At 43.5% G+C, this 12,307-nt stretch overlaps 1 protein-coding gene across 5 annotated transcripts in view; it reads left to right on the top strand.

Moving 5' to 3' along the window:
• Positions 1 to 12,307, top strand: part of CCDC198 (coiled-coil domain containing 198) — a 37,450-nt gene that overhangs the window by 13,829 nt on the left and 11,314 nt on the right. For 2 of the 5 annotated variants that reach the window (XM_040477255.1, XM_040477256.1), the window contains exons 3-5: positions 2,828 to 2,914; positions 4,511 to 4,609; positions 5,424 to 5,583. In XM_040477255.1, coding sequence (XP_040333189.1) covers positions 2,828 to 2,914; positions 4,511 to 4,609; positions 5,424 to 5,583 — 346 coding nt within the window. Of the gene's footprint in view, positions 1 to 2,827; positions 2,915 to 4,507; positions 4,610 to 5,423; positions 5,584 to 11,079; positions 11,331 to 12,307 lie in introns of all 5 variants that reach the window. The other 3 variants (XR_005790913.1, XR_005790914.1, XM_040477254.1) reach the window with 3 other exon arrangements.

Below are 12,307 nucleotides of genomic sequence, written 5' to 3'. Positions count from 1 at the left end.
GGGAAAAGATATTTGCAAATGGCATATGGGACAAAGGGCTAGTATCCAAAATCTATAAAGAACTCAGCAAACTCCATATCTGAGAAACAAATAATCCAGTGAGGAAATGGGAAGAAGACATGAATAGACACTTCTCTAAAGAAGACATCCAGATGGCCAACAGGCACATGAAAAGATGCTCAACGTCACTCCTCATCAGGGAAATACAAATCAAAACCACACTCAGATATCACCTCACGCCAGTCAGAGTGGCTAAAATGAACAAATCAGGAGACTATAGATGCTGGAGGGGATGTGGAGAAACGGGAACCCTCTTGCACTGTTGGTGGGAATGCAAACTGGTGCAGCTACTCTGGAAAACAGTGTGGAGATTCCTCAAAAAATTAAAAATAGATCTACCATATGACCCAGCAATAGCACTGCTAGGAATTTACCCGAGGGATATAGGAGTGCTGATGCATAGGAGCACTTGTACCCCAATGTTTATAGCAGCACTTTCAACAATAGCCAAATTATGGAAAGAGCCTAAATGTCCATCAACTGATGAATGGATAAAGAAGTTGTGGTTTAGATATACAATGGAATATTACTTGACAATGAGAAAGAATGAAATGCGGCCTTTTGTAGCGATGTGGATGGAACTGGAGAGTGTTATGCTAAATGAAGTAAGTCAGGCAGAGAAAGACAGATACCATATGGTTTCACTCTTATGTGGATCCTGAGAAACTTAACAGAAGACCATGGGGGAAGGGAAGGGGGAAAAAAAGTTACAGAGAGGGAAGCAAACCGTAAGAGACTCTTAAAAAGAGTCTTAAAAACTGAGAATAAACTGAGGGTTGATGGGGGTGGGAGGGAGGAGAAAGTGGGTGATGGGCATTGAGGAGGGCACCTGTTGGGATGAGCACTGTGTGTTATATGGAAACCAATTTGACAATAAATTTCATATTAAAAAAAAGAAAGCTATTTAAGTAGTTAAGTTTATAGTACACCAACTGAATGGATAAAAATCTACATCATTTATAAATAGCAAAGAAGAAGAAGAAGAAGAAGAAGAAGAAGAAGAAGAAGAAGAAGACGACGACAACCAACATCTTTAGAATGCCCTATCAGGACCTACAAAACTTGGCCCCTGCCTACTTCTCCAGCCTCATTTGAGCCATCCCCCACCCCCGACTCTGAACAGCAGTCAACTGACTTCTTGCAATTTCCTCAACAGATCATACACTCTTACCTCAGGGTTATTGTTTATGTTGTTCTCCCCACCTGGAACACCTTAGTTCCCTAAAATTTCCTAAGTGTCCAACTTCTGCTGAAAAATTCATCTTCAGGAAACTTTCTTGGACTGCCTCCTTATTCCTCTCCCCCTTGTATTAATTTTCTAGGGCTGCTCTAACAAAGTACAACAAGCTGTGGGGCTTTAAATAATAGAAATGTATTATCTCACAATTCTGGATGCTACAAGTCCAAGATCAAGGTGTTTTAAGGGTTGGTTTCTTCTGGGAGCTGAGAGGAAGAATCTGTTCCATGCCTCTCTCTTAACTTCCAGTGGTTTCCTGGCAATCTTTGTCACTCCTTGGCTTGTAGGAGTATCATCCCCATCTCTACCTTCACAGGTGTTCTCCCTGTGTGCACGTGGGTGTGCAACCAAATTTCCCTTTTGTAATGAGGACACCAGACATGTTGGATTAAGGGTCACCCTGCTCCTGTGACCTCATCTTAACTAATTATATCTGCAAGGACCCTATTTCCAAATAACATCACATTCTGACATATTGGGGGTTAAGACCTCAACATACAAACTGGGGTAGAGGGCACAATTCAACTCATAACAACTTCCGTTTCCAAAGTGGAGTCCTTTGGTTACATATTGTCACGGTTCTGCCCTGTAGACCTTTTCTACAAAGTACAGATCGCAGTTTGTAATTATCAATGAATAATCACACAAGCAAAATGTGTTTGTTCCCCCCATAGATTGTGAGCTCCGTAGGGACCATATTGCTTTTGTTGACCATTGCGCCTCCATGCCTGGTGCGCACTAGTTGTTCAGTATGTACTCACTGAGTAAACACATAAATTCTATAGCCTTCCAGATCCCTGCCTGCATGTCAGTGTGGAGAGACCCACCTTTTGTCTCCTAGGCCTGCTCAGTCATTTCCCAACGTTCCAACTTCCAGAGCATTAAGTCATCGAGGCAAATAGGGTTGAAGGCAGATCCGTTGGTTCACCAGTTGCTTCCCAGTCTTAGTGATCCCTTGAAACTCCAATGTGATCTTCCCCATAAAGACAATCCCCTGCTAAGAAAAAAGAAAAAAAAAGTGTCCAAGATTTGTAAGCCCATTGCACTTTCATGTAAATGTGCCTCAGGAGCACCAGTGATTATTATTGAGGAGGCTGAGGGAGGTTCTCTGGAGATCTTAAAAATAGGTTACTTCCCTAAGGACTGAAAGAGTTCAGCTGGGCAGTTAAGGAATGAATAAAAGAAATTCCTGGTGCCTCTTTCATCGTTAATACTCTAAGACCCTTGTTGTTTGATAACTTTGGACTTGCTCCCTCGATGCACACAGAAAAGGATTCTTAGTCTTTTAACTCCCTGACAAATATTCAGATCAATAAGTCACTGGCGTCGGTGAAAGAGAATAAAGAACCCAGATGAGTTGAAAACTCTTGCACAGATACAACTGTAATCCTGTTGAGATCGCCTTCCCTGTGTGCTCTCAGGAATAAGTGCTGCTTTTGCAAAGTGGTAAGATAGTTTAATGTCTGGCTTTTATGTTTCATCATCTCATGGCGTGAGGAATGCTGAATACTCTAAATGTTGGACTTCTAGAAGCTTGAACCCATTGACCTGCCACAAGTAATTACTTCTGAAAGGCTCCTGAGCCAGCAAGAAGCCATAACAACTCACAGAGCAAAGGTAAACGCAACGCTAACTGGAGGGGGTGAGTAACGGGGGGGAGGGGTGGGGAGGGGCAGGGATGGCCTGTCCTTTCATTTACTCCCTGCAAGAAGACCTCAAAGACAAATCAAACCATTAAGTCATTCAGAGTCAAGACTTCCAAAGCTATCCATTCTCTCCCAGGCCTGCCTCCAACTGGCAAAGACTCTTGTCTGTGAGGTAAACTCTGGGCCCTTCTCCACTTCCTGGTGAAAACAGGAAGATGTAGATAAGAGAGAGGAATTTTTCTTGGACGCTGCTAATTCTAGAAGTGTTCACATTTATGAAAAATCTAGTATGACTCTCCTTTTATTCGTCCCCTCAAGTTAAAGCTTTCCCTTCATTCTCAGTCTTTTGGTGGAAATCCTATCTACAAGGTGTCCCTAACTTATTTACCACAACCTCACCAAAAAACGAATCCTTGGAAAATGTCTTCTTTTTTTTTTTTTTAATTTTTTTTTTTTTAACGTTTATTTATTTTTGAGACAGAGAGAGACAGAGCATGAACAGGGGAGGGTCAGAGAGAGGGAGACACAGAATCTGAAACAGGCTCCAGGCTCCGAGCTGTCAGCACAGAGCCCAACGCGGGGCTCAAACTCACGGACCGTGAGATCATGACCTGAGCCGAAGTCGGCCGCTTAACCGACTGAGCCACCCAGGCGCCCCTTGGAAAATGTCTTCTAAAGAGTTTTTCCTTCTATAAGTTTGTCACTTTCTGCTGAGACAGCTCCCCTCGTGTAGACATGAAAACTGTGAGGTAGTAGATTTTCAACCCTTTCCACTCCTGACTCATTGTCAAGCCAGCAAGGTACTGCTGCACAGCTAGCTGATGTGGTCAAAGATGCCCAGGTGCTTTTAGACCCTCAAGGTCATGTTTGTGCTGCTGACAGCACTGTAGAGATGGCCCCCTCGTGAGGCTCGCTACAGCCAACATAGTCACTGTCCACAGGGCAGAGTAAAAGAGAACATGGAGCACATCTGGCTCCCTTTCCTGGCCACAGCAAGGAATGAACAAGGGTGTATTCACCCCTGGTTGCCCTCAGTAACTGCACTGTCCCACCGGGGTTTACAAGGCACCACGGGAGATCACCAAAGTCACAAATGATCAACTTCCTAATATTCCAGGGCTTACGTTGGTATATGAGGGTACAGTCTATGGAAATGCGTTCCACTTAGCCATTTGGTGGCTCCCCTCTAATTTCACGTCCAGACAATAAGTCAACGGCAGAAGAGGCATTTTGAAGAAAGAGGCCAGTTTTATCAAACCAGAACACGTTTCTGGGGAGATAGGAATAAATGAGATGTGGAAAGATATTTCCATTTCAGATTTGCAAAACTCTACAGGAAGCTTAAAACCTGTATTAGACACAGAGCAAAGCTTTAGTCACTGAGGGCCACCTGGAAAGGACTCAGTGGAGAACTACAATGATCCCCCTTTGACATAGTAAGAGATCTCTATGGATTATAACTGATGACTGATTAAGATCTCGCTCTGTTCCAAGAATTGCAAGTTGTGGATTGCAGAGTCCGTAACAAATTGCCCAGTTGTAATGAGTGCGGCATCTTTCACAGCAGGAACTGGAAAAGACAATGCCAACTCCAGGATACATTCCCGGGAAAAGACAATATTTACATAAGATGAGAATGTTGGAAATGAACCGGAACAGACAAGAGGTAAGTATGAGGAGAGAGAAGAAGAGTGCCATATTTAGCACATTTACTCCACATAATCACTGCCCTCGCACATGAATGTAGTTTAGCATTCATCCCCAGTCTTTACTTAGCATTTTAAATTTGGTCATTGGCACCGAAGCTTCCACTACTGGAGCTGGGAAGAATCAGCAAGATCCCTTCTGCTACCGACTGTTGAGTCTTTTCTCTGTTTTCAGTCACAAGGACATATCTGTGCCCCAAGTCTGTTTTTTCTTCCTTTCCTATATTTTTTTTTCATAAATTGCTCCTATGATGTTCTGGCTCCAGCAGGAAAATGAGGTTAGATCATTTTTCTTGATTTAGTAAAATAGAGGGGGGGGGGGTGAGTTGGTCTTTATTTTGATACCTAGGCATCCCTCCATAATTCACACCATAGAATTATCTTACCAGAATGATCTCTTAGAACACACCCTTTTACAGTAATGTCTCCTGTAAGTGTCATATTCCAAATTCCTTACTCGAGTGTTTAAGCCTAAAGTCACTGTCTTCTGCAATTCTAAATACATCACTTGCCTGCCAACAAATGTTTTTACAAAGCTCCTCTTAAATCAAACCATAGCTTTTTGAGACTGTGGGCATATATTCTCTCCTATCCTAATGAGCCTGTCCTGTGCAAAGAGAAAGTTTCCATACCATCTAATAGGAAAAAAAAGTGTGTTCTGATTAGGGGACCACAGTTAAGCACTCAACTTGCAAAGTGACTGATCTGTTGACCTATTCTGGTGACAGTAGCTCAGGGGGAGAATACTAATCGATTACAGTGGATCATTTTCAGGCCCAAGCAGAGTTGAAAAAAAGTCTTCACAGGGAGGCAAGGATTAATAAGCAAAAACCGAGGGACCACAAAGCCAAGAAAATCCTTCAAAGCATCCCAAGAAATGATGACAGGGACCTTCCAACCTTTTTGCCAGATGAAACCTTGAACAGAAGTCCAGGTGAGTCATGACTTATTTTTTTTTTTGCAAAATAAATATTTCCAGTGTTTTTACGAACTATAGAAATGATCCCTGAAAGTATAGTCTTTTTTCCAGTGTTTTTTTTTTTAATTTTTTAACATTTATTTATTTTTGAGACAGAGAGAGACAGAGCATGAATGGGGGAGGGTCAGAGAGAGAGGGAGACACAGAATCGGAAGCAGGCTCCAGGCTCTGAGCCATCAGCCCAGAGCCTGACGCAGGGCTCGAACTCACGGACTGTGAGATCATGACCTGAGCCGAAGTCGGACGCTTAACCGACTGAGCCACCCAGGCGCCCCTTTTTTCCAGTGTTCTTAAAGCTTCATCAAATAAACTTCCAGGGAGGGGGTGGGTATATATATAGCAAGTAGCCTTGGGTTTCTGCTGATATGTGCTTCCTAGAATGTAGTGATCACACGATCATGTGATTTTGGGTGGCTGGGAGGAAAAGACAGAAGCTTCAGCACTGCAGTAAGATGTCGCTTTTTAGAGGCTAACTGTGCTTTACAGGCATCCTTGCAATCCTTGCTCCAACCTTGGGAGGGAAAAGGCAAAAGAACCTCATCTTGTGATTAAAGAGAATGGACCACGTGGCCATATGCAGACACCCTCCCCCACCCCACTCTTCCCCCTGCAGCCCTCCCAGGCTCATTCAGAATGTCTAAAACTGAAGCCACCATCACTGCTCACCCCAGGCTTGCTCCGGGGGCATCTGCTGTCTCAGTGGGTGAGACCTCCCTCCACACTCTGGGCCACTCGAGCCAGAGACCTGGGGTCTTTCCAGCCCTTCAGCTCCCACTCCCAGCAGCTGGTCAGTCACAAAGTCCTGTCGATGTCACCTGGTACCGAACTCTTACCTCTCTCACATTCCCAAGGCCACCCTTAGGTCATGTGTCACACCAGCCTCCTGTCTGTGTTCCTCCCCCAAGTCTTCCCCTTCTTCCATTCACCCCGCTACCCTGATGCTTCTCTGTATGGTCCTCAGGCAACCAGCACCGGCATCACCCGGGGAGTTGTTGGGCCCCAGCCAGAGTGACCGAATCAGAAAATGTAGGGGCGGAGGCCAGCAGTCTGGGTTTTTAACCCCACCCTAGGTGATTCTGATACTCCTAAGGTTTAAGACCCGCTGCTTTACTTGGTAATCAAAGTATTAGCCACAGACCAGCAACATCTGCATCACCCGGGAGTTTATTAGAAATGCAGAGCCCCAGGCCCCACTCTGGACCTACCGAATCAGGATGTGCATTTTATCAAGATTCCAAGGTGATTCTCATGCACAATAAAATTTTAGAAGCGCCACACCAATAGCAAAGTAATCTTATCAAATGCACATCTGACCATATCATTCTCTTGCTTAAAAAAAAAAAAAAAATCCTCAGTGAAAACCCATCAGCCTGAAGACAAAGAAACAAAATCCGTCAGCCTGAGGACAAAGACTTAACCCTTCACCCTGGCACTCTAAGCCTTCAAGATCTACTTGCTACCTACCTTTCTGGCTTTCTCTGCTGCCATTCTTGGGCCCAACTTTGCTTCCAGCCAGGCCAGACTGCTCAGTGATTTCCAACAGATAACCGTGTTCGTAGTCTCTGTGCTGTGTTGTCCCACCAATTAGAATCCCGTTAAGTTTGCCTGTCCATAGTCCTCCAGGGCAAACCCACCCTTTGAATATATAATATTTTCCACATAGCAAGACTGACCACTGAGAGATCTACAGAAATGCTGGCCACGTCTCTGGAGGTCCTGAGCTTCTCGGATGCAAAGTTGCCAGCTGAAAGAGACACTGCTCCTGCTCAAAGGAATAGGATGCCTAATCAATAAGTTCATTAAATAAGAAAAGGCTAAATAATTGAAAATCTACTTGGGGAATCTATTTAACCTATACTCCCAGTGCCAGAATGAAATATGCTATGTAGGCACATAGATAAACAACTGTGACAATTTAAAAAACATTGACCAAACAATCCAAAAAAGTGTCTCAGCTAAAGTTAGATACTTAGAGTCATGGCTTGAGGGCAAGCCAAGAAAAACCAACATTGGTAAAATCTTTGGAAGATGTCCCAGATCTGGAGGGGTCCAGGAAGGACTGTGGAGAAGAGGGGTTCTCTGCATTCTGCTGCTTTTTTTTTTTTTTTAACGTTTATTTATTTTTGAGACAGAGAGAGACAGAGAATGAATGGGGGAGGGTCAGAGAGAGGGAGACACAGAATCTGAAGCAGGCTCCAGGCTCTGAGCTGTCAGCACAGAGCCCGACGCGGGGCTCGCACCCATGGACCGCGAGATCATGACCTGAGCCGAAGTCGGCCGCCCAATCGACTGAGCCACCCAGGGGCCCCTTCTGCTGCTTTTTAAAGCGGATTCATTTTGTTCTAATTAAGGTTTGTTGAGTGCTTACCATGAACCAGACACTGTCCTCGACCTGCAACATGAATTATCGCTCTCAATCCTCACGCAGCCTGTATAGAAGGAGTTACTATTCAGCCTCATTAGACAGAGCCAGGATTCCAGGCCAGGTCTTTCTCCCTCCAGAAAGTTCACTCCACCCACCCCCATATATCTTCATGGGGACTCCAGGGACTTGGAGCTCTGTCCAGGACAACCTTGGCAAAGCCTACAAATATAAGAGTGTCACTTTTCAACCTTATCTTTCAAGAGCAGGCTGCCCGTCTGCAAAGCCTACAGATTTCACCACCATACTAGGCACATGCGTGAGCTGTGATTCCTTTTTACTTATTCCCAGGGAGCATCTTTGCTTTCTCTGTCTTCTGGAAGCACTTCATTTGCTTTCTCTTAAAAGGGAAGCAAAGTCAAGATCATAGATTTACAGGAGCTTTCTGAATGCTAGTCCAGTTCAGGTAATTAAGATCCTGCTGTACCCATCTCCTCTCATTTAATGCTGTATTTGCCCCTTCATGTTCCCTCTTTGGGAAGGTGGGATGAGAGTTTTAGGTCTCTTATAGGATAAAGTTCTGTCTTTGTTTTCTGCTGCCTGTTTAAAATAAAAATTTACAGGGGTCCTTCAGTGGCTCTGTCGGTTAAGCATCCAACTCTTGGTTTTGGCTCAGGTCATGATCTCACAGTTTGTGGGTTCGAGCCCCGCGTCAGGCTCTGTGCTGACAGTGCTGAAGCCTGCTTGAGATTCTTTCTCTCTCCTCTCTTTCTGCCCGGACCCTTGTGCTTTCTCTCTCTCTCTCTCTCTCTAAATAAACTTAAAAAAAATAAAATTTTACATATATTTTACATTTACATACTTTAAATACATTATATATTTACATAATGAATTACATATACTGTAATTATATAATAATTACATATAACTTATTATGCAAAAATTACTTATAACTCATGATGGCCCACTTGTTCATAACTTACACAAAGTGAACACTGTTTTCTGAGTGCACAATTTTATGACTTTTACCATGTTTATGTGGCTCCTGTCCTTTCCAGAAGCCATGATATAGTACAGTAGGTAGAAAAAGCAGTGAACCTGAGGGCTGCCTGGGTGACTCAGTCGGTTAAACATCAGACTCTTGATTTAGGCTCAGGTCATGATCTCATGGTTTGTGAGATCCAGCCCCATGTCAGGCTGTTTGCGGACACTACAGAGCCTGCTTGGGATTCTGTCTCTCCCTCTCTCTCTGCCCCTCCCCTGCTCTCTCTCTCAAAATAAATAAACATTAAAAAAAAAATAAAGAAAAGGCAGTGAACTTGAAATCAAAGTTCTTTATTTGAGCCCCCCAAAAATATGTTTCTAAATGCAAACTCCATGGGAACAGGGGCTTCTTTTTGTTTCTAGAACGCAGTACCCACTAGCCTCTCAATAAATATTAGCTACATTTATATAGCTATATAGCTTTATTCTGTATATATATAGAGAGAGATTATTGCTCAACTGCAATTATTTAACCTCTTTGCACCTCAGTTTTCACGTCTGTAAAATAGGAATAAAGTCTTGTCTACCACATAGGGTTTATGTCAAAATTAATCCAATATGTGTAAAATCATATATGCAATGTAAAGTGCCAAACACATGCATGAGAATATAGACAACTGAACAAAGATGGAACTGATGTCTCATAGTGAAAATAACTATATGCTTAAGAGGAAGTATCACCTTAAATATATTATGGTCACCTTCTCAATTCTGGTCTTATCTGACCATCTGCACTATTATCTACTTAGTATTTTTCTTTAAAGTATCCCGGGGGTGGGTGTTTTATTTTTTTTAATTTATTTTTGAGAGAGAGAGAGACAGAGTGGGAGCAGGGGAGGGGCAGGGAGAGCGGGAGACACGAAATCCGAAGCAGATTCCAGGCTCTGAGCTGTTGGCACAGAATGCGATGCAGGGCTCGAACCCATGAACCGCAAGGTCATGACCTAAGCTGAAGTCGGATGCTTAGCCAACTGAGCCAACAAGGCACCCGGTGTGTGTTTTTTAAATTTAGCCTGTGAATGAAATAGCTGTGAAATTATGGATTTGATATAATGGTGATGCATTTTGCTAAGACATATATATATATATTATACATATACATATGTATACATATATGTATACATACATATTATATATATATATTATAAAATGCATAACCATCAAGCTTTTTTAAGGTTTATTTATTTTTGAGAGAGAGAGAGTGCATGAAAACAGGAGAGGGACAGAGAGAGAGGGAGACAGGGGATCTGAAGTGGGCTCTGAGCTGACAGCAGAGAGCCTGATGCGGGGCTCGAACTCACAAACCATGAGACCATGACCTGAGCCAAAGTTGTACGGTTAACTGACTGAGCCACCTGCATACCCCACCATCAAATATTTTTGATGCTTTATATAATCCTCTTACTGTGGAAAAGTCACTCCCTTTTCGCCCCAATGACCTCTGTTGCTTTCCTCTCTTCCCAAATTAATTTTGAAGTTGGATACACTTTTTCCTCTGCTCTGCTCAACCAAAACCCATTTAGGTTTTCAAACATCGTATTTTTCTTTTCTTTTTTGTTAAGTCCAGCAACGCCGGAGAATCAAGCAGGGGTTTATAAAAATCTAACAAGTAAAAAGAATCCAGCTCAGAAGTTCTCAAACTTTAATGCTATGTACACAGAACTATGTATATAATAATTTATGAATGATTTAAGAGATTTTCAAGGATAAACTTGAACGTGTGAATTTGGCCTCACACTCTACTTTAGGCCTGCATTATCATAACATCAAGAGTGGTGTGGGACTTGAGCTATTATCAATATTGCATTAGATTCCACCATTAACAAACATTCTCTTCCGGTTCCAAAGTTCCTGCCTCTAGTCAGCAGAAAATCTCTGTTCCCAGTCTCCATGGTGCCTCTAGCAGTGCTTGGCTCATTTGCAGAGCAGAGATGATTACACCCCCTGGCCCCAATGAATAAAATCTTCCCCAGGTCCCAGTTACCAGTACTCCTCACCACCCAACATTCTCTGATTGGCTTACTTGTTCACTCATCTATTCACAGACCCGCTTCCTGGCTTTGGTGCCTATGCAATAGTACAGACAACAAACAAACAATGACAGTACATCCGGGAGACCTCACAACCTGAAAGTCAGAAGGTTTCCATGAGGAACTGATATTTCAGCTGAGACAGGAAGTAGCCGGGCAAAGGGGACAGGAATCCATATCTGTGTGAGGACCAAGGTGCTGGAACATTCAGAACTGTTCATGATTACAGCACGCGCAAAAGCTCTCGACTGGGAAGAGAGATTCAGGTAGTGATCAGTGATGGCTCTGAGACATAGGCAGGGCCCAGAGCACCAGGGTCTTGCAAGTCGTGTCAAACAGGGACTTTGAACTTGAGCTTAAGATCCACAGGAAGGCATCGAAAGGTCAGGGGAGCCACACAATCAGGCTTACATTTTCAAGCATCGTCCTGTCTACCCTGTGGAGGATGAATGGGAAGAGAGTGCAAGCGGATGTGGGGAGACAAGTGACAAGGACATAGCAGAAATGCAAGTGAGAGATGGTGCTTGGACCAGGAAAGTAGGGTAACAGGAGAAAAGGAGCTGAATGTGAGATATTCAGGAGGTACGAGGGGCAGAACCTGGTGGTGAATCAGATGTGCGTGTGTGGAGAGAGCAAGAAGGCCAGGAGGATTCTTGGGTTTCTCTTGAAGAACTGGGCAGCCAATGGGGGGGAAACTGGGGCCATTTGCTGGATTGGGGTAACTGGGAGAAAACGTGAGTTTGGAAGAGAAAGGGAAAGGGAAGGGGAGTCTGACATGTTGCCAGGAGACATAAAAACGGAGGCATCCAGTTGTAGCTCAGGAGAGAGATTGGGGCCAAAGACACAATTTAACTGTCGTTTTCTGTCACTGCTATATGTATAGGCAATAACAATAATTATAAGAACATTCAAGGGGGGGGCACTTGTACCCCAATGTTCAGAGCAGCACTCTCAACAATAGTCAAATTACGGAAAGAGCCTAAATGTCCATCAACTGATGAATGGATAAAGAAATTGTGGTTTATACACACAATGGAATACTACGTGGCAATGAGAAAAAATGAAATATGGCCTTTTGTAGCAACGTGGATGGAACTGGAGAGTGTGATGCTAAGTGAAAGAAGCCATACAGAGAAAGACAGATACCATATGGTTTCACTCTTATGTGGATCCTGAGAAACTAAACAGGAACCCATGGGGGAGGGGAAGGAAAAAAAAAAAAAAAGAGGTTAGAGTGGGAGAG

This window comes from Herpailurus yagouaroundi, unplaced genomic scaffold (genome assembly GCF_014898765.1).
Source record: "Herpailurus yagouaroundi ecotype Mexico unplaced genomic scaffold, PumYag 141, whole genome shotgun sequence".
NCBI lineage: Eukaryota > Metazoa > Chordata > Mammalia > Carnivora > Felidae > Herpailurus > Herpailurus yagouaroundi.
The sequence above is the reverse complement of the archived record's forward strand: the minus strand, read 5'-3'. Positions and strand labels throughout refer to the sequence as shown.